General features: G+C 38.2%; 1 protein-coding gene across 2 annotated transcripts; it reads right to left on the reverse strand.

Annotated features, from left to right (window-relative positions):
- Window positions 1-4,674: 4,674 nt before the first annotated feature.
- LOC132122235 (suppressor of cytokine signaling 5-like) lies at window positions 4,675-20,453 on the reverse strand. Of its 2 annotated transcripts, none has more exons than XM_059532244.1 (2): window positions 20,343-20,453; window positions 4,675-9,298 (listed from the first exon to the last, which is right to left on the reverse strand). In XM_059532244.1, the coding sequence occupies exon 2, from the start codon at window positions 9,277-9,279 to the stop codon at window positions 7,702-7,704; it is 1,578 nt and encodes a 525-aa protein (XP_059388227.1). In that variant the 5' UTR covers window positions 9,280-9,298; window positions 20,343-20,453; the 3' UTR covers window positions 4,675-7,701. The 2 variants fall into 2 exon arrangements, with proteins under 2 accessions (XP_059388227.1, XP_059388226.1); XM_059532243.1 differs by lacking the exon at window positions 20,343-20,453 and adding an exon at window positions 19,447-19,832.
- Window positions 20,454-23,804: the final 3,351 nt, after the last annotated feature.

Below are 23,804 nucleotides of genomic sequence, written 5' to 3' on the forward strand. Positions count from 1 at the left end.
GATTGAAACTAAAAGACAATGCTGTGGTGATTATGTTGGATCGGACAGTAATGTCGCACCACACAAGTGTGTGAGTAATTGTTTTTATAACGTGGTCACTATTGCTTTATTACAGATCATTTGATATGTACTGAGAATTTATGCGTTTTAAACCTAAAACACAGCAGTCACCATCTGTGAAGGATGTAAGCTGTCAAACATACACAACTGATAGACAATCATATCATTAGGCATTTACTTCAGTCTACAATCTGCCACACCTATTCAAACAGAGCATTATAATGAGGGGGGTAAAAACAGCACAGAAAACAGCCTTATACTTCTGAATTATGATTTTTTTTTATGTAAAAGTGTTTAAGTGGGCCTGAAAAAAACAGTACCAAATAATAAAAAAGGCAGTTCATGACCCCTTTAAAAAGATTTGTATGAAAAGGTTCCGCTCAGTATATCTGCAGTCTGTCTCTCTCTAATGACTTTAGTTTTGGTATGATATGGCATGCCTTTATATTTCTTTAACCCCTTAACTGCCACCATCGCTTGGTGCTTCTTTGTTGTTGTTGTCGTTTTCTCTATCAAAACTTTTAGTAATAATCATAAACATATAAACATTATGTATTATATAACATTTTAAAGCTCAGAAGCCCAAGATTCATCCCGTGAAAACTATTTTAATCAGATATTGCATTGCCATGGAAATTATATTTAAAAATCATCTGGTGGTCTCCTCCCCTTAGTGGTCAGTGTCAAATGTCATATTACAAAATGCATTAGTCTTTTACAATCAAAACTTTTTATAATCTTGACAAAAAACATATAATTGGAAATGTCTGAGTCACAGGATTCCATATTTTGAGACAGAATTTGACATTTGTGAAAGAAAATGCATACATTTTTTTTAATGGAGTTTGGATGGAACCCAATGGCTGTGGTATAACGCCTAAACTAAAATCTCAAAGGAACCTCTATTATTTTTAATTCGGAACTTGGATCTTATTAAGATACAAGGCTTTAATTTTATACCAACTTTAGAGTAAAACCTGTTAGGTAAAGTATTATAAGATATCATAAAATTAAAACAGTATAGTGCATTTCTTTAAAGTAAATTTAAACTTCTATATGTTTTTGATACTTTAATTCCACTTTTGCAACAATCTGCTGATTTTCTCCTTTAAAAAGAGCCAACCTTAGGTCTGTATTCCAAAATGTTTGTAAATTACCACAATTTCATTTTGGATAGTGCACTTTCATGCCTATTTGAAAAAATGGTGTGGGGGAGAGGGTTGAGAGTTGTATAGGCTATATCTTTATCTATAATATCCGTTAGATGCAAGCAGCGTACGCTCCTCTGTAGTCAGCCACACTTTATGGATACGATGTTTTTGTTCAAATCAAAGCGTAAATATACTGACACAGAATAGTGTACAGTTTGCGTTCAGTGTATTTTCTCCAAAATGGTGCTATGATGACGAAGAGACACAGAGGAGACAAATTGTTGAATCAAGTCATTATTTTTGTTTTCTTCGCATACAAAAAGTAAAGTACTTACTTGGAAGTCCGTGGGACAGGCACAAGCCTCCCGGTTTTCATCCAAAATATCTTAAATTGAGTTCTGAAGACTAAGCTTAATCAATGAAAATGTTCATTTTTGGGGTGGCGTAACCCTTTGACAAGACCTCCAAAAGAGACCTGCGACTGTCAGCGACTGTCTGTTTGTGTGTGAAAAGTTGAACTACATCTCAGTGTTGGCAGCAAATTCTTAGAACTCTTAATCACTAGCAAATCATAGATTTCACCGAAGTTACTGTATAGAGTTTAATCCAGCAAAAAGCAGATGCCTTAAAAAAAAAAAAAAAAAAAAACAGGAAAAATTTCTAGAGTACAACTTTGATGTGGATTGTTTGATGAATAGGTTTACTTCATGTCATTTGGTAGTCCACTGCCCATTACATGGGGGTCTTCCAAACCCCAGCCAGACATGGCGTACAGAGGAGGGAATGCAACCCGACCCTTGCCCTCCTCGTTTCTGTGAAAGAGACGGAGCTGATGAACTGACAACATATTATAGTATCACAGAGTCGAGGAAGAGGGAATCTCAACACTGGGTCCAGCAATAAGAAGTGAGTGACCTTGGACCTTTCCTACAAACCTACGAAACAGCCAATACAGAAAGGTATTCTGAGCCACTAGAGATAGAGCTGAGCATTACAGAGGCTCTGAAGGTAATATAATAGGATGGATTTTTCTAAATGTAAAAAGTCACCAGCAGAAGAAAGAAGAAGAGTCTTTTAAAATTACAGTGTTTAAGTGTCTTGGCTGCAATAAAGAAACAAGATAAGTTATTTCCCTTCTTACCTTGTTTGAGCTGGATGACAAGACCAGATGAACCAGATGTCACTTGAACACATTTATTCCATTGCGGCTAACACAAGACCATGAGAACCTTACTGTGAACTTCTAAATGTTGGCAAGGCCCAGATGTCTGGGGATATTTATAGCGCAGTACAGTGTCTTCAAGGCAGACTCCAACTACACTGAACTCCTGCAGGTACCTACACATTTACCCACTGACCTGAAGAATCCAGAACAGGGCACTGAAAACACATGGAACGTAGGTTAATACAGAATTGGTAAGAAGTGCATTACATAATACTGGTTTGATATGGCTAGAGCATTAGATTTTAGAGGTTACATAATTTTTTTCACTTAGCTCTCATCTTCCATCTTCTCAATCAATGCAGCCTTTCTGTTTTTAAATAGATCTGCTGCAGATAAACCGAACCCCCTGATTTCAACAGAACTCACTGCATGACAACCTGACTCATCCTTCAGTCTTAGAGTCATGCAAGGTCCCTTTACTTAATGCCTAACCAAAATAATAGCACATTATCATCTTAACTGCTCTAATAAATTTATTTTTTTAAACATGTTAGCACAATGCTTAGCAGTGTAATGCTAATACACCCTAGGCCCCAGATGTCATTGTGACAAATAAAATAGTAAATCAAGGAAAACAGATTACACATAGAACACTTTTATTTCTGAATATTAAGACAATGAAGCATAAGCCAAGAGCACCAAGAGTGAAAGGTATTGGTGAAAGAGGGGCATGCTGAGCTGCAACCCTATGCCCCCCAAAAACAGCAAACTGTAACTGAAAGTCAAACCAAATAGTACAACAGAGCAACTTAGTAACAGCCTGGGAGTAGGGACCATTAACCATAACCATTAGAGAGAATGAAGGAAAGATAAGAGAAAGGGCATCAAGAGGAATTACATCATACAGAACAAACATTGGGCAGTGTATACAAATAATAATGATTGAAACATAAAAATGGTGAGAGACAGTGATAACCATATCACCCCAGATAATCCATGGTGCATGTTTCAGCAAGTGTTTTGAGGGGCTAGTCTTAATGGTCCAATCAGAAATACAAAGGCAGGTCATCAGTGGCGCAAGTCATCCTTGTCCTAAACTTCATCTTCAGCCCCTTTCTATAAAACAAATGTGCATATAGAGCTTTACAGTAACATAGTTACCATAATGATGCTTGTGATGTAGTGAATCTGAAACAGATTCAACAGAATTGAATACAAGTTGGACAGCCAGTCTTTGATTTCTGTCTAAACATTGTCAAACACAACCTCCCTATAGTTTGTGAACATATCAAATAACATTGAACAGAAAATCTTTCCTGTAGGTAATGTGCAAGGCTCTACACACAAAATCATTTTCTTTCTAAAATTTTAACAGTCTTGTTACTTTCTAAAATAAATTCCAGCTACACCAGCGTATTGATAGGTGTATATCGTGTGAGGCAACATGCTGCCAATCTAAGCATTAGTATCACATCTGAGAATTATGACCTTTTATCTATTTTAATTATGAAGTCTCCATCCACGCTGACTGATCACTTGAGTCAATCATACACATGATGGTCTATAAATATTTGATAATCATGTTTAACTACATTGTTCTGATAGCATATCCAGATCTTAAATTGGACACTAAAATATGGGAGATTAAAAGCTTTGTGCAGGCTAATTCTTTGAGAGATTTTCAACTTTCTTGTGGCACCCAACTACACGCTTGTATAAAAACAAATAAAACTAATGCATATGTTTTTGTTACATTTTCTACAACAGGGAATTTTGATTTGCTGCAACATGCAAATTATCCAGACTACCTTGAAGAAAGGGTAAGAAAAGGCACTTCTGAAAGTAAATAAATCTATACAGTGAGCCAATTTGCACCTTTGGGGTCTTAAACAAGGCCCTTTTTAACTTTGAAAACATTTACCTTGGAACGTTTTTGTAATCATTTTGTGAGGATGGTATCTAAAAGCTATCGCACTGACATTTTTTCAACAAACTTAAACCTTTGGTCACATTAATCCTTAGTATCTTTCTCATACCTTCATAACACATTGCACCATGTCCATTTGTCTCATGATGTGAACATAATGATCCTAACCTGAAGACAATTTCAAAGGAGACCGTCTTCCCAGACAATTCATATCAGTTTTCAGAAGGGTCACCATTAGAGCTAAGCCCAAGAACATTATTGCATTTCTTTACAGTTACTAATATTAAAAATATTTTATTAAAAAATCTGCATGTATATATATATATATATATATATATATATATATATATATATATATATATATATATATATTAATCCATTACGTCTTTAGTAAAACTAGGGAAAACTGGGGGAGAGAGAAGAGGCACCAGGACCCCATCTCTTCCCCCATCTGACTGAGCATATTTTCCATCCCTGATGAAAATTGGTACACACAGGTATGAGTAGGTTCACATCAAGTTTCATGAGTTAGTGCAGTGAGGAGTGTCTGGAGCGAAGCCAAGCATGACACTTTTACAGGCGAGTGGTTAGCAGGACAGCTGGCCCCTTCAGATGCCATGTCAACCTGAAACCTGCTTCATAACCTCCATCTAAGCCAAGGCTTTGTCTAAATTGCACTAATTTCACCCACACCATGCAGAAAGAGAGGAGGTGAGAGGGAACACACCACACAGTGGTGAGTCAGCATCACCCCAAAGTTCCCTCCTCGGGTCTTTGAATTCTTCCCAGAATGACCCTGACATCCATTCTTGTGCAAGGAAAAAGACTCAGCGGGATAACGTGCAGGAAGACGACTTTAAATGCATCAGGATAGACTGTGGATTAGTGTTGCCTGGGAGGAACGGAAAACACAAAACCTTTCATATCAGCAGAAGTCTCTTGCGGTTGACGGGGAGGTCAGGGGCAGTGCAACACATTCACACAAGCACACAAAGCTGGTTATAGTCGCATGGTACCACACTGCTGTTTAGGTGTTGTGAGCCTGAGCTGAGCATTTGGCAGTTCTACCTGATCTCATCAATCGAAAACAAGTCAGAAAGATGTGGGACTCAATAGTCATATTCCTAGCAGTACTCAAAATACATCATACATCAGCACCAGGCACATCAAGAGGATGTCTCACAGCGCCATTGGCACTCAGTGCAGGAACAGTCACTGGAAAACATGTTTTTTCCAATAGGATAACTGTTAGCAACCCATCCACTGAATGCACCATATGATGATCTAAAAGCTTTAGATGTATGAAGGCACACTGCTAAAGTGATCTAGGTCTTTTTCTAGACTAAACAGATGGGGCAAAGGGCACGAAAGTTAGAAATCTGTCTTTTCCTTTTTCCAGCATTCATCAAAAACAACTGTTGTATTTGAAATCCCTCATTTTAGTCAAAGAAATTCAAGTGCGGATATGGCTCATTCTAAAGTGAAAAAGAAGCTGGTCTTGGCCTAGGGGCCAATAATGTGATTATACTCTTGCTTTCAAAAAAATAATCTTCTTAATGTACTACAGATCATTAAAGGGATAGTTCACCTAAAAAAAAAAATTCTGTCATTAATAACTCCCCCTCATGTCATTTCAAACCTGTAAGACCTTTGTTCATCTTCAGAACACAAATAAAGATATTTTTGGATGAAATCTGAGAGCTTTCTGACCCTGCATAGACAGCAACACAACACAAGGCCCAGAAAGGTAGTAGGGACAATGTTCAAAATAATGCATGCGACATCATCAATCTGAATGTTATGAAGCTACGAGAATAAATTTTATGCATCAGCAGCACCACATGGTGAACTCTTGTGAATACACATCAAAGACTGACACGCATAAGAAGAAATTGTGGAGTTAAGTCATTATTTTTGTTTTCTTTGCACACAAATATTCTTGCAGTTTCATAAAGTTATGGTTGAACCACTGAAGTCACATGGACTATTTTAATGATGTCCTTGTTACCTTTCTGGGTCTTGAAAGTGGTTTTTGTTGCGGTCTATGTAGGGTCGGAAAGCTCTTGGGTTTCATTAAAAAAATCTTTATCTGTGTTCTGAAGATGAACAGAGGTCTTTAGGCTGCATAATCAATGAGAGAATTTTCATTTTTGGGTGAATTATCCAAATAATCAATTACAAAATCATCCCAAAATCAAGCTAAACAAGCCAGCTTGACCCAAATCCAATGGCACTGATGGGGTCACCTCAAAACGTACTCTGTCCTCTCTAGAATAATATGGGCTAGACAAAGTGAAAGTAGACTGTCTATATCTATAAAGGAGGGTGTTTATGCCTAAAAACAATGGTCCCAGTGTAGCAGGTTTATGTATTGCCTCTGCTTCACCAACTAACATAAGCACAGTTAAGTTAAAGTGCTCTCAACCAGCGCCCTATTTCCAGGTCTCTGATAGAACATTCAAAACAATACAAAAAAAAAGACGAAACAGAATTAGTCAACCCTCCCTGTGCAATTAGTGGTAGGAATTAATGATTACAAAACATTGACAGCAACAGAACGAAGGAGTAACTATGTTTTTTTAAAACCAAGCACTATCACATCACACCGTGTCACGTTGTGCACATCATCCTTATAGCTTCCTGGAAGCAGAACACCACAGATCCCTTCTCTCCACTGCAACGCATTCCCAAAAGCTGTCTGGACACACAGTTTAAGGTCAATCCATCTTGGATTTCTCCATCACGTTCTCAACTAGGCAAGGTGAAAGCCTTTCTGTGTCCTGCTCTAGAACGCCTCCTCCTTTAACAACGGAATGAGCGCAGGATGTTACCATAGGAACCACTGACAGAGCACCATGAAAGCTAAGGATGATGAAAGAAGCTGGAAAAGCAATATTTTAACATCACCCTTCATTTCCCCTCCCTTCAACATTTGTCCGCAATGTTACTTTGAATAAACATTAACAATGCATATTTAATGCAAGGGAATTAAGAACAGGTGAATGGTACAAAACAAATAAAATGGAAAGGCTATAAACCACATAGTCAAGCAGTGAAAGAGTGAAGGCGCATGAAAATATATGTATCTGCAGATTCCCCCACAGCCATGGGAACTGAGGGAAAGGAAAAAGGAGACTAAGACCTCTAGTGCTTCTTCAAAGTCCAGAAGCTGAAGTGAAATGTGCACACTGGAGAGCCACTGTATATGTAATTTCTTTGTTTGTTAGAGTGATGATAAAAAATGATAGAAGCTTATATAGGTTTCAGTTTAAGGTCCCTCCTTTCAAACCCTTAACCCCCCCCCTCCCCTCAAAAAAAAAAAAACTGTAATTCCTCCACCTCTGCACAGTGCTGAACGCACTACTCCTATTGGAGAGCTGAGAAGTATCTGCCCTGCCTCACTTGGCCTTGACTGGCTCCCTCTCAAGCCAGCGTACGCGCACCCTCTGCTTATAGTGATACTCCCTGAGGTGATCCTGCAGAGCAAGGGGCAGTGGCAGTGCACCGATGCCATCATAGGTGATCCCATTACAAATGGCTGATCGAGCCAGACTTTGCAGGCCAAATGGGAAGTTCCGGTGCAGAGGCAAAGTGAGCAATGGCTCAAAGAACATGCAAGCGCTAGGGTCCTTGTAGTGTTCCAAGAGTGCCGTGACGGTGGCTGCATGGAACACGCAAGGGTCGTGTGCATCAAAGCTGAAGTTGTGATTCCACTGCTCAATGCGTGCGTGCAGTGAACGGCCATAGCGGCGGAAGCTAACGGAAAATAGGTAGTCTTCCTGAGCAGAGTCTCGCAGGAGAAAGGTTCCCTCGGGCCGACCATCCAGCAGCGCTTCAGCCTCATAACGGTCCATCACACCCCAGTAGCAGGGAAGTGCTGTGATCTGTAGCAGATCTGGAACCAAGCAGTGGATGAAGTCAATCTGAGTGTGTACCTTCCAAGGCCCCTGTTGCTTGCTGCTCAGGTGGCCCTCTGCCGAAGCATGTCGCTGCTTGGGCCTGCGAGCTTGCAAGCAAAGAGTGGTGGTATCCTCATCCTCAGAATCACAGTTAGCTGCTGTTGCCCCCCGGCTATCACCTAGGGCCTCACCAATTCCAGGGGCCAACTTAGGTCCCAGTTTATAAAGGGAAACCTGAGGGGCTGTGGCAGCCTCCACTGTGTGGATTTGGGCATCTGGAGGTGGGTCAACACCCTCCTCGATGCTGAGTCGTCTCCTCTCTCTCAAACGCTCCTCCTCATCTTCCGGTGATGCACAGGTAGCACCGCAAGCATCTGAGGATGAATCTACTGGTGACACTGGGACTGGTGCTGTGTGCTGTTTAATGAGGTGCCATTTTCGGGCAAGGTCTGATCCTGGTGCAAAGGGGCATGTCTCCAGCATCAGCTCTGTGATTTGTATCTTACGTTTGGGTGGTGGAAGGTGACTGTTCCGAGAGGATGAGCGCAGTGGGAGGCACAGGCCCACTGTATCATGTATCTGCTGTCGTAGAGAGCGTGTTCCCCCTGACTCCAGCTCCTCATAGCTGCTACCAGTCCCATGTCTGCGACGAGACCGGCCTGATCGCCGATCTGTGGTCTCTAGAGAGCTCTGAGCCTTAGTGGAACATGAGTGTCTCTTCTTTCCACTCCAAGGTGCATGACGTGAGTAAGAGTCTCTGCGGGCACCCAAGGGAACACGAGCATCTTCGGTATCCTGCTCGACTGTGATCTCTAGTATCTGGGGTACATCCACTACACAGTTATGGCCTTGTCGTGTCACACTCCCACCGGTCCTCCATGCCACTAGAGGGAGTGCCTCCACACTACTAGAGGGACTAGCAGCCTCCAGTGTGATGTCTCCCCGGGCCTTGTCCACACTCTGGTCTCTTTGTGGTTGAAGCTGTGGTGGCGTTTCAATTCGAGAACCCTCATCTGTGTGGAGCAGAGATTGGCATCCCTTCTTAAGGTTGCTCCACACCTTGCCAACCTTCTCCATGAGGCGGGGGCACCTGGATCTGGAACAAAAAGTCAGTCTTCTATTAGTACATGATGACAAATCCCAATGAGATGAAAACCATTTAGTTATAAGTGCAAAAAAACAGAGGAAGCACAGACATTGGTGGGTGCATATGGGTTGACTAAGGTCCATTTAGACGTCTATCTTGGGTAATCCCATCACAAGTTAATAATTTTAAATATAAGTGTTACTCTTCCTAACTGTTTCTTCCACGTTCAGAGGAAGTCAGAAACAAATTTGACCACTTTGCTTGTGTAGTAGGGCTGCACGATGTGTCGTTTAAGCATTGATATCGCGATGTACGAGTCCACGATAGTCACATAGCAGGCCCGGCTCGAGCCGCGCGGAAAACGCCTGCATGCTAGAAATAGAACCGACGCCTATTTTTACCGCGACACGCGCGCGTGTTGAAAGCGTTTCCAGGCAAAATATAATAGGAAAATGTGTTTTTATGTCATTTTGTACACAAATACATATGAATTCATGATATTTTGATATTTGAAAGTCTATAGGTTGACAAATTCAGATATAAATGTAATTTAAAAAATAAATAATTATCGATTTTCAAATATTGCACCTGTCAAACAATCTATTTAGCCGTCAATACTTTTGACGGTGTCCTTTATCAGTAGGCGTAGGTGTAGGTGTGTAAAAAAAAGTTGATATTGTTGTCATGAAGACAAGAGCCTGGTCTGTCAACTGTCTCCCTCTACAGCAGCAGCGCGCCAGCGCCGCGCCAGGCACGCTTCTGGTGTGTAAAGACACAGAATCCGCCACGCTTCTGGGACGCTTCAGACACGCGACGCTCACACCACGCAGCCAGTGTGTCACCGGCCTAACAGTGCTGAGAGAGAGAGAGAGAGCGCGAGAGAGAGAGCGCCAGAGAGAGAAAGAGCGTGAGAGAGACAGAGGGAGAGAGAGAGAGAGAGACAGAGGGAGAGAGAGAGAGAGAGACAGACAGAGGGAGAGAGAGACAGACAGAGGGAGAGAGAGAGAGACAGACAGAGGGAGAGAGAGAGAGACAGACAGAGGGAGAGAGAGAGAGAGAGAGAGCGAGCGAGCGAGCCCCGGACGCGCGCTCACCGTCTTCAAACAACACTGTCTTGCTCTCTCCCTCGCGCATATTAATCAATTGACACGATGGTGTCGATGTTTAAATCATTTTTAAATCATTTAAAATGAGAATTTAAGTGTGCTCATCCCATTTTTGTTTGTAAGAAAAAATTAGATTAGATTTCATATCGCAATATATATCGCAGAAAAATAAAATATTGCAATGTCATTTTTTCCCAATATCGTGCAGCCCTATTGTGTAGTAACTTAAGCCATCCATAAATAACCTGAACAATCAATTCCTTAAACAATTTAAACATATTTATACTTTGCCAGCCAAATCAGTATTTTTTTTTAAGAAACCTTTAATTTAAATGATTCCAACATATTAAAGACTTACCAATATATATATATATATATATATATATATATATATATATATATATATATATATATATATATATATATATATAAAAAGATAAGTTCCTAAAATAATTGCATAATGGCTACGATAGCGAATTAATGTTAACTCACACAGTTACAGATCTAGCACAACTGAATATTAATTAACATTGAAATAAGACATTAACATACTCAAAAACAAAACAAAACAAGCATTACAACTGGAAAGTCATTATATTTTTATGATTTATCAACAAGGAGTGATAATCACTCAATACATGATGCAATCATAAGTGGCCACAGGAGACCATCATGTTAATTTCAGGTGAATACGGCAATCTTTCTCGACTGACCACTTAGGATTGCATCACCCAAGATGGATGTTAATACCAGGTGTAAACAGGGCCTAAGTGATTAAAGTGTTGCCAGGCAGGCTCACTGAGACTCAAGGCCAGCGCTAAAAATGAACTCATGGAACTGCTCCCAGTCAACATGCTGCCGTGGGCTGAGTTACAATGCCGGTATAGGCCTGTCTTTTTCTGACCCGCCATAGCAGAGCACTCAGCATCTAATGAACTGAGAGATTTTGCATGATCTCTGAAAATACTATCTCCCTTAATCACAGTGTAAAAGAACTTTTTATTTGGCCTTAACTTTAATATTCTTGAAACAGCTTATGCACTCTTCCCAATCATAAGCATGAATCTGTGTTTGGGCTAAGTAACTGTTCACTGGCAGTTATTCACATGTAATTGTAGAAGTAACACCATGATGGAGCAGACCAAAAAGTCAGAAAAGGCCAAACGTGAGTCTGCAAAAATTAGAGTGATAGCCTCCAGGTGAAGCATGAGCTCAAGAACTCAAAAAAACTAGCTTTTTTTTTTTTATTGAGCACATATACTATGGCTAACCCATCCTTTCACATGATAAGCTTTCCACCTATGAACACATAAAGCAAGCTGTATAACCAAAGAGCATATCTTTCTATGCAAAGACAAGTGAGTTGCAAATTTTTTAAATAAATAAATAGTAATAAAACCAATAACATAATATAAAAAAGCCCCCACAAAATGCATTAATTTGCTATCAAAAACTAGGACTTTAAATTATTTAATGTAAAATATGTCACAACAAGAGAAGCCTTAACTAGAGAGAGAAACTGCCATAAATAATTAATGATAGTTCATCAAGTCTCCTGATAAAAAGAACAACAGAATTTAGGTCAGTAGGGAGAAAGAGCTATAGTGGATTATTCCTCTTCTCTCAGATAGTGGAGAGGAAAAGGATGGGTGTCATGTTTTTTTTAGAGGCTGCTAGGCGTCATGTCTACTGTAATGTCCTACAAATTACAGTTTGACCAACTTATGACTTGTGATGCTGACAGAAAATCTGCAACTTGTATCAGAAAGGATTCTGATATTGATTAGGGATGGGAGGTGAAGACAATTCTGAAGAACTGCCTAGTTAAAATTATAGAAATTTTCAACATACAAAGCTTGTTTGCAGTGTTACAATAATTGAATCCATCTCAAGGATGAGTACGAGACTATATTTTCTACGACTAGACGAGACCAGCTAATTTGAGTAAGGCCCAGTTCAAATGCTCCTGAAAATATGGTCTTGGACTTGAGACAGACTTCAGCTCGAGCCCAGTCTTGTCCAAACTCATCCAAACCAAACTTCCAAATTCCAACTCCTGAACTGAGAGAGAGAGATTTTTTGTTGCTTTAATATCATGGTGGATTAATCTTTGTGCTAGTGTTCATCAGGTTAGCTGACTGTAAATGCAGTAAAAGTAATAAATGTGCTTACAATAGCTAAATGGCGAGGTATCTCAACTTTAATTGAGAATTTACATTTTCTTTTAACTGGATGAGCTACAAGATTTAAGGACAGCAAGTCATAATACCCTTGTACTTTTAAACCTTCAACTCCATTCATGTTTCTAAATATTGGACATGGTGACATTTTGGCAGAACCTGCTGCTCAATGTCAGTACGTTAGATGAGTGGACATGAAGCAAAATCTTAGGAACTCCCTTCTGTCTTTTCTGCCCATCTTTCCTCTGGTTACCCTGTCAAAGCCAGTCTGAGAGCATAAAGGATGACCATAAATCAAAGTTCAGATCTGGCAGTGCAGCTATGGCAACAATGTGCAGAGGCCAACAAGCCTAACCTTTCCCCCAAACTGAGAAACTTGCTACACTTCCAGAATGAGCTTGTACTACATATGTGAAATTGTGGTGCAGGGTGGTCAGAAGGGTTCATGAAAAGGGTCAAAGAGTTCATTAAGATGTATTCTGTGAAACTTCGCGCTAAATATGAAGCCAAGGGTCATTTGTTTTTTGCCTAGATTCTCAATCAGAAAAGTTGCATACATATTGAAACAAGACTGTTGCGCAAAAAGTATTGCATGACCAACGTTAGCACTACTGAAATGACTAGAACTGTGGCAAATTGATATTATATAACCTAGCTAGCCTTGGCAAACATGGTTGGGAGGCACAACAGAGTGAATGTACATTAACTTCCTAGTGCACTCTGGTCTCAAAGGCCAAGTCTATCACCTGAAGTCAACACCTTCCCAACACATACACCAACTGTGGAGATCTTCAAAATACTGTCTTTTGAACACCCAAAGGCAAAAGTCCAAAACTAGAGTACACCCTTTAACCATGCAATGTTATACCTTAGGGGTTTTCATGTAAATGAATTGTAAATATGTCTTAGAATGATGTGTATATAATATTTTATGCAATCGTAATCTTGGCAATAACCTATAACACATACATGATGTAATGAATCCGGCTGTTTTGTCAAATGTATCCATCATCCATAATGTTTTCTTATTCTTATACTGTGCAAGTGACACAGGGGAGGCTCATATTTGGCTGTGGGGCTCCCTTGTGTGGCTAAGAGATAGAACCGCACCCCCAAGAACAAACAAAACTATTTAAAGGTCCCATTCTTCATGATCCCACGTTTCAAACTTTAGTTAGTGTGTAATGTTGTTGTTAGAGTATAAATAATAGCTGTAAAAATTTTAAGCTCAAAGTTCAATGCCAAGCGAGATATTTTATGTAACAGAATTTGCCTACATCGAACGACCAGTTTCGACTACATCCCTCTAGTTCCTGCAGTAATGACGTCACTAGAACCATTTTTTGACTAACCTCCGGCCACAGGAATACACAAAAAGGGTGGGCGTGGTCTTGTTGCGCTACCACGGAAAAGAGGAAGAGTTGCGTTTGTGTTTGTCGCCATGTCGTCGAAACGAGTCCAATCTTTTCCTCTTGGAGTCCAATCACCTTTGTTTGGCCTTCCCAGGGACGCTGTACTTCGAGATCAATGGTTACAATTTATGTTTAACTCGGTTCCCGAAAATTATAATCCACATGTAAAACTATGTGCAGCACATTTTGCTGAGGACAGCTTCCTCAATCTCAATCAGTTTAATGCCGGATTCGCACAAAGATTATTCTTGAAAGAAGGAGCAGTTCCCTCTTTGTCTGGAGAAGGCGTTGTTAATGGACCACAAAAGGTAAGTGTATTTTATTATTTAAGTTGGTGCATTTAACAGTTTCTGTAACTTATTAAACAAAGGGCAATACTGTTTAGCTTTGTTAACTAGATGGAAGGGCTGTGCAAAAAATCGAATGCCATTTTCATGCGCATCTCGTCAGTAAAGGCGTTCTGTGATTAGAAGTACATCTCCAGCACGTGCGTTCAGATCAGGATTGCCAGGTTTTCAAAACAAATCCTGCCCACTTGCTTCTCAAAACTACTCCAAAACTAGCCCAATTGCGTTTCCAGGAGGGCAGCGTGCGCTCAGCTGGTGTCGAATCACAACACAGGAACCGCTGGCACAATCAGAACTCGTTAACTATTTCTAAAGGAGGGACTTTATAGAACAAGGAAGACATCAGCCCATTTTTATGACAGTGAAAACAGCAGTATACAGAAGTTAATTGTGTGAAAAAACTGTTTTTTTTTTACAAAACGAAACATGAACATGTTATATTGCACACTGTAAACACAATCAAAGCTTAAAAAAAACACGAAAAAACGTGACCTTTAAAATATTTGGCTCAAAAATGGGTTGAGACTGCGTACTGGCAAAGGCAATGCCCCTTCCTCAAGTGGAAATCATAGCTAAACAGACACTACAAATAACTCCAGAATTTGTCATTCAGGATTGAGATGATGATATAGTTGAACCAATATACCCATATCCTTATGTATATAATTATATTACAACACTTACTTATAAAGTTATTACAACATATTATAGTCCTTATATTATAATATCAGGAATGGAATAAAGAACTAGTCTACACAGGGTCTATGGGTAACAAAGTGAAAATGATTCTTATTTCAATACAAAAGTTTTCATAACTTATCTGCAGATTTTGTCTTGGTTTGTACACCTATTACTTCAATGACAGCAGTACTCGAGCTGCATGAACTCCATAAGTCTGTGTCAAACCTGATGATCATTTTCCTCAGCATGATTTGAGATTGTTCCAAAGAGCATCTTGTGCTTCAGTTGAAGAACATCTGACTGTCTGTACATAGGAGTTCACATGATCAGCGTAACAAATTTAATTACTTGATTAGCAACCTGGAAATCCAAAATCTTAAATATCTCACTTAATATGAAAATCTGCTTTCAGTCCTTTTCTTAGAACTTCATAACCATTAATTTCTGTAATATTTTTTATGTATAATATTTAAAATACTTGAGTAATGTAGTTATAAATCGTTAGAACTTTAGAATTTCTATTTAATTAAATACAGATATGAGCTTGTATATTGTACATTGCTACAAGTAAACACATTACTACAAATAAGATTAAATTACAGATTCCACTGCAAGAATACATCCTAACTATTAATCATATCAGAATCATCAGATACTTAAGTCTTACCCACCTTAAGAAATTTTTCCTCCCAATAATTACATTCAAGCTTTTTTAGCAAATGCATACTGCAGAAATGTAGTGCAATGAGATGAGTTCAAATACTAAGAATGGCTTTTTCAAATCCTACATTTACCCCATTAATTATACTTTTCCAATGGCAGTTTGAAAACACACACACACGTACACATACATGTATATTAAATATTAGCAATTCTTGATACTTCTGTACTTACCAATTTAAACCCTCATTACTCTGCACTCCATGACTTTGGTTTTTGCTTTAACCAGTTTGATTATATTAATGGATAAGTAGATCTGTTCTTGTGTTCCCCTTGTTCTACCATTTACAAGATGCAACAGAACTGTCTGTGGATGAATCCTGGCACCAGATCACAAAACATTAGCCTGTTAAATACTATGCTATTCTCTGCTCAGCTTGGGTTTCTGCTACCAAGAACACTAACAAGTCTTGCCCAGAGTTGCAGCTTCCTGGTAGCGTGGGCCCAGCCCCCTCTGTCCCCCCAGGTCTCGCCCCCCTTCACCTGATACTGCAGCCAAATTCTACACCAGACATCTCTAGCACCTAAGCGCCAGAAGAGGAAGCAGTCCGGAACAGTCCGCCTCGTTTTCATGCCGAACAGACGCTCACAATCTACAGAGTAATTTAAAACAAACATTCACAAAAAAATTCAGCTCCTGTTCACCGACAGATCTCGCCTGCTGTTCGTGCCTGAACACTTTTGATAAAAGTCTGAGCACCACATGAGATTAAGAAAGAGGCCCTGTCAACCGCATACACCTTCAGTAACTGCAGAAACTACTGGATGTAAAATATGCCCTTCTCTGATGATAAAAACATCTGTATTATATGAAGTAAAATAAGAGTACACTCAGTGGTAGAGTCGTACATATAGTTGACTATAACATCCATGCCCTGGATAGCAGACAGACAGGGTGGGATGTACTTCCTTGCACAACAGATAAGACAGACCGAGCCTCAGCAATGGTGTGTTATACTTTAGCTGCTCTAAGAAAAGGTGGCATCTCTGTTCAACTATATACTATTCCTTTTAAACGCAAGGAGCAAGCTTAGAACCATAATTAACACATGATCACACAATTATGATCCATGTAATACCATGAAATGTTTTTTTTTATTTAATATAAAACTTAACAGCATTATGTACGCTATTGTTTAAAAGTTTTGGGGTCCAATTTTGCTTTTTCATTAATACTTTTGATCACTTGAATGCATCTCTGCAAATAAAAACTAACAGCAGAGACATTCATAATGTCACAGAACATTTATAATCTCAAATACATGCTGTTATTGTGAACCAAAGCAGCATGTTAGTATGATTTATGAAGACTAGAATAACGGCTGCTGAAAATTCAACTTTATTTTTAAGGATGCAGTATAAATTTAAGACACAGGAACCTCAATTTCTTTAATAAAATATCCAATAAACATCTATAAGTATTGATATTTGAGACTAATTTGAATCATACAACCTGGCCACTAAGAAGTTAACACCAGATGTTACCACTTTACAATAAGGTTTCAATTGCTAACATTAACTATATTAGTTCAGCATTTATTAATGTTAAATTCAACATTTACCAAACATTTATTTAAAAAATATCTGTAAGCAATAGATAATCCACTAAACATTTTTAACACTAACTATAATTAATAAATGTTGTAAAAAAAAAAAAAACATACTGCTCATTGTTAGTTCATGTTAGTTAATGAGGCCTCATTGTACAGTATTACTGATGTACTTAATGCAGCTTTCTAGGAAACGTCTGGTGCAATGTCTAAGCCCTGCTCAAGACAACTAAAATATCTGGACAGGCCTTAACCTCTGCACACAGAAATATGCCAGCAGGAGTTTAGAGCCTCTCACTCTCTGGTAATTGTCTTGCGTGTCAAAAGAATGTATCTGTGATACCCTGAACTAGGTAATATTTCAGAAGCTAATTTGTTTTGTGAACACCCACAACCCACTTAAGCACTGTGGCAGGTCTCCAGAAATAGAAAATATTCCTAGGCATCCTCAAACTCCACAAACCACACTTTAAGGAGATTTTATGGGCCTACTGAAGTTACACCACTGTATATCTTATGCAACAATGGGTCATAACCCCCTATTTAGGACATATAGATAGGCATTAAACCTATATTGAGTAACATTTCCCACCTGATAGCACTTGGATCAGTGCACTTTTTGCAAATTCAAACAAACTAAACAAGGTTCAAGGCAAATTGCCTCTCGGAAGTTACAAAAACATACCAGATATTTAAAATTTGCACAGTGAATTTCTGTTATCTAACATTTGACATATTTCATAAAATATATTCTAAGGTTTTTTATTAACAGATTCAGTATGGGTTTTGTTTCCCTGCAGACACTGTAGAGACCTCACATATCTGTCTCTAAAACAAGTTCTAGTGGTGATTGTCTTATGATATTTTGGGATTATTTATGGATTCTTTCATATTTAATTTCATGAATTCATTTCACAAGTATCGGTCAAAATTGTTCAGATTCAGAATTAACAGATTGAATTATAGTATCCAACATAAAATGTTAATAAAGTTTTTTTTATGACACTGGACCACAAAACCAGTAATAAGGGTCAGTAAATTTTTTGAAATTGAGATTTTATACATCATCTGAAAGCAAAATAAAAAAATGTTTTATGTGTGGTTTGTTAGGATAGGACAATATTTGGCTGAGATACAGCCATTTGAAAATCTGGAATCTGAGGGTGCAAAAAAAAAAAAAAAAAAAGTTCTTAGCCATGCATATTACTAATCAGAAATTAAGTTTTGATAGATTTATGGTAGGAAATTTACAAAATATCTTCATGGAACATGATCTTTAAATTTGACCCATACAATGTATTGTTGGCTATTGCTACAAATATACCTGTGCTACTTATGACTGGTTTTGTGCTCGCGGGTCACATATGTATTAAAAAATTAATAAAAGTGGCCCACATAACAGCAAAAAATTGTCCTTAAAGTTAAATTGTGACGCTGATTAAAAATGTATTCTCTCAGCTCAAAATTCATATATATATTTTAAATAATCTATTCTGGTGTGCAATTTGAAGAAAATGTGAAATGTAAGAAATAAGCAAAAAAAAAAAAAGTTTTAAAGTTTATCACACAGAACTGAACTTGGGTTGGATTTACTCTATAACCAAGTATTTCTATTGTTTGACATGTTATGTCATTTCATAAGAAGCCTAATAAACTTCGGATAAAGAAATTACATTTTCTTTGCCATGTGCCTAAATTTGTCAATTAATAAACCTCAGATAAAGGAACTAACTAACTTTTCTTTGCCAAGTGCCTAAATTTATGTCAGTTAAAAAAAACTATTACTTATTTATTGACATAAATAAATAGACTAGTGTAGGCCTTTGCATTAACAGTGAGGCATAGCAGTCAATCCAGGAAAGGAAATAGCGATATTTTTCTGGATATCCTCATGATTGTCACCACACGTTGCCTGCTATAAGAACCACTGAATAGCACACATTATATGTGGATGATCACCAATCTAAGTCTGTGTTGAATAACTTCATGTACGTCATTTTAAGTGTTTCTATACATGTCTCTTGGTTGCTTTAGTTTAACCGGCTTCGGACAATCAGAAAGGGGGCCGACTGAAAAAAAAAACTAGTTAAAAGACATCGAACATTCGCCATAACATGAAATAATCGATGCGCATTCACAACACACGGGGAGATAAACTCACCGATCCTTCTGTCGTGCTCTTTTATTGGTTTTTCGTGTGTCTTCTTTTGTTTGTGAAAAAAATGCAATCAAGAATTGTCGGGTACATTTTCCCGAGGCTAGAGACGGTGGTGGATAAAACACACGGACGGGACTCGAGTGGAACCTTAACTGCGATCATCGAAAAGCAAACTGCACGTCAATGTGTCGTAAACATTTAACATTTTGTATTTACTTGGCCTACGATCCCCTCATCCCGTTGGCATTTCTTTCCCTGACGGCCGTTATGGTCGCCAAGTGCAGCAGAGAAGAGAATCAGGAGAGGTGCTGGTGGCAAAGCTGCAGTTGACTGACATCAAGGGACTCCAATTGCGCGAAGTTCTGTGTTCCGGCGGATGCGGATGGGGAAAGACTTTGGAAGAACGCGTCACTTCCCCGCTCGAATTCCAGCTAGTGATGGGATGTCTGAATCAATTCAGTAAGTCGGTTCGTTTGAACAGTTAGTTTCAGAGAATCGGTTCAAAGATGATTCAGACGTTATTTTACGTATTTACGACCATAGGTGGTCCCTGATATCCCGGCTTGATATATTACTGAAACTTTCCGAACAATAAACCCGAATATAGGCACGTTTTGCAGTTTAAAAGAGTTATAATTAATTGCAGAAGAAAACAATAGGTGAACATATTTTGCTTAATGTAATATCCTATCTAATTTCAGTGTGTTCAGCCTTTACATGCATAAAAGCACTTTAATCATAACTTGCATTGAAATTAGGCCGTGGTACAGTGATATTTATTAAAACTAAAACTCTCTTTCGTATGTTGATAAAACAATGAGGACATACAATGTTGCACAATAACATACTTCAGATTCGTTTTAAATTAATTGTAGCATTTCCGAATTAAAGTAACTTACTTTTTGCCTCATTAAATTCTCACTTCACTTTTAAAATTCGTGTCTTCTCTTTCTGGTTATCTTCTCCTTTCGGTTTACTACCGCGAATCGGGCATGTCCGAACAATTTCCTCCTGGACCTGTTCAGTTCGATAAATGAATCGTTTGGATATTTGTGAACCGGTTCAGCTCCATAAAAAAGAGATCCGATTCGAAAGAACGCCTCGTTCACGATTCGGGCTTCATCCAGCCCCAGTCCCCAGACTGTAGTCTGCTCGACGACAGCCTCAGTACTCAGCTGGTGGCTCAAGTGAAAATATATAAACAAATGAAGACGTTAAGTGTCTGTGCTGACAACATAAAAGCAAACTCGCGCGTATGGATCGTGCCTTGCATAACGTGTTTTGATATGTAGGCTATGTAGTGTAGTCTAATGTAGGGCGATTATGTAACTAGAAAAACGAGCAATTGCATGGGGAAGCATTGCCGATTAAAAGAAAGAATAATCTGAATAATAATAATAATTTAAAGCTTGTTACTTTTAATATATATATTATAGGCTATGAGTGTAATGAAACATATTCTTAATAAACGCCCTGACATTATATTTAGCTATAATATAGTAAACAATAAGGGGAAAATAAAAGAGTTTCTCTATAAGTAGTTTCTAAGAAAGTAGATAGCGTTGACTGTCATGTGAGTGAGTCTTCCTTCATCCTTCATGAAACCTAGTCAGGTGACATGGGTGCATGTCCTGTGACAAAGGCTTGTTGTTCTTTAAAATCCCCCTGTAAGCCACAGTGTCAACTACTGACCTTTACAATCAGTGAAGCTCATGTGTGGTTGGACTCTAGCAACATATGCTTTTCATCTCCTTAGAGTGCTCAGATACTTTGATATTCATATAGGGCTCTCTGTGGATTACTTAATCATGCGACTTTAGAAAGTCTAAATCAGCAAAAAACACATGAGGAAGATTAGGCAAAAATGTGTCCAACCTTCTTAATTCCTGGAAGGATACTGCAGTGTTTGTTTCCTGATATTTGAAGACATTTGGATCGAACTGACAAAATATCCTTTAACGTTCGCACTTAAATAGAGGTATATATAATATATAAAAAGTAGTTTTAATTTTAGGTCGTTTGCTAAGACAACCCCCACCTCTTATTTCATGTAAAGTTGTTTCAATTAATCCTTACGGAATAATTAAAAGTGATATACTGCCATCTACTGATTTAATATGCTTTAAACATAAAAATGCCCTTTTCAATCACAACACAAATTTGATTTATTTGTAAACTGCATTTGTTATGTTGTTGCACTTTAAACTGTTCATTTTTAGTGAATGCAATAGTCTTTCAAAGCTAAGACTTAAAACTTACAGAAAGTGAGTTGTTTTAAAAGGATTTTCTAAGGATATTTAGATCATTGATTAGTCTATGCTTTGAGAATTCATGTGAATGAACTAAGAAATCACAAGATCTTTGGCTCAAAACCAATTCCATGGAATTAAGGTGTGATGCTAGAATGGAAGGCAGCATTAAATTAAGTAAATATAGTAATAGTATTTAATAATAACATTTTCAATAGTTATAACATGCCAAGAAGGAACAGAGTTTGTGTTTTACAGATTCCAGTATTGGCTTTAAAAATTACTTACCAGATTTACCTGTATTATTCCAAACCCATATGGCTTTCATTCAGATTTTGAAAAATATGCATCTACTGTTCTTACAGTTACATTAAATGAATCCTGGAGCTTACAAGCATAAAGAACATCCCAACTATAGTCCATGCATCTCAAAAGCATATGCAAAATCTTCAAGAAGTGAAACGTCTGACATCACTAAAGTATGTATGTATGAATATATATATATATATATATATATATATATATATATATATACATATATATACACACACACGTATATATGCTTCCAAAAATGCTAAAATATAGTGGATGAGTCATGTGATATGACATGAACCGCTGTCTCCGAACAACAGTTTTGTTCCTCGGCGTTACACAGACCAATAAATGATTAAATCAGGCAAATTTAAATTAATCAACTTTTTAAACTAATTGGTTGATTCAACTCACTTATTAAGAAAGTCACTTGCTGCCACCTACTGGCAGTTGTAGTTTTTTATTTTAAAAAGTAGCTTATTTAATTTTTCCAATCATTTAATATTTCTGTTTAAATTTAACATTTATGCACAACCCATCTATGAATTTTGTTGACTGTGATTTCATTTAATTGTTTATAGCCAACATGTCTTTTTATTCGATTGAATTTATTGATTAAAAAAAGAACCTGACATAAGAGGACACAGATATGACAGTAACTTTTATAATACTAATAAGCCAACATCTTTTTTTTCTTTTTTTTTTTTGCTCAATGTTTTTTCAGGGTTTCGATCTCTCAACTGAGAGAACACATTCTGTAGCTATAGCTTAGACGTGTTGCATATTAATTGTATTTATAAACCTCAAAGCATATGTTTGTGTATTTTGTGTTTCTCCATAAGGATGTTCTATTTGAGGGCATTTGTATTGTAGGTATAAGGCCTAAACACAACCTCAAGCCCAGGGAACCCCACCACCCTAAGTCCTGACCTGGTCATGCACTATGGTCTTGGCACTTCATGCTACCAAGCATTTTAGAGAACTGTGTGAATGAGTTCATGTGCAAGAATATTTTCTTATGGCAAGCTATAAATACTTAACATGGTCAGCCGACTTCATGTGATTGATGCTGCATTTATGCTACCAACACTAGCTTCACATGATTGGCTGCACTACGTGACTGCATGCTTCATGCTACCAAGCAGTGATTTGGATGACTAATTACTCTGTTCTTGTCAGCTCTGCTGTCACATTGAGCTGGAACTTTTGCATGAATGTGGGCAATTTATTAGTGTGTTAAGTTCCTCAGTTTCGGAGATTGAGAGGATAGCTCTAAGGCCATTGGTGCAGGGTCTGTGTTGACATCCAAGCTTTCACTTCTGTGGTTGGTGCTGGCTTGCCTGATTTTAGGATCGATTTCCTGTTTCAGAGTTTTTCCCCGCAACTTGGGTGTTTCAGTGCCTCAAGAAGGATGATTAGTCTGTTGTATGGTTACACCATCCAGCTTTTATGGTACTTCCGGTTTTGGAACTAACGCTGTCACTTCTAATCTGACTGACTGCGTTGATTTGGATTTGTGTCACCTAATCTTGTGCTTGAGTAGCAATTTCATATTGCAGACGCAGAGGTTCATCCTGTCTCTATCTGAACCGGAAATTGGTTTGTGACCATTGATCTATAAGGATGTGTACTTCTGCATCCAGATTGTTAAGGGACACAGGAAGTTCCTCAGGCTTGCTTTTGGAAGAAAGCTTGCTGATACTTTATTCTTCTGTTTAAACTGGCCTCGAACACAAGGTCAATGAAAATGTCTCTGGCTCCTGTTGGTCAGAGCAGTCCATGTCCCAGGTCACCTGAACT

Source organism: Carassius carassius, chromosome 40, assembly GCF_963082965.1.
Source record: "Carassius carassius chromosome 40, fCarCar2.1, whole genome shotgun sequence".
Taxonomy (NCBI): domain Eukaryota; kingdom Metazoa; phylum Chordata; class Actinopteri; order Cypriniformes; family Cyprinidae; genus Carassius; species Carassius carassius.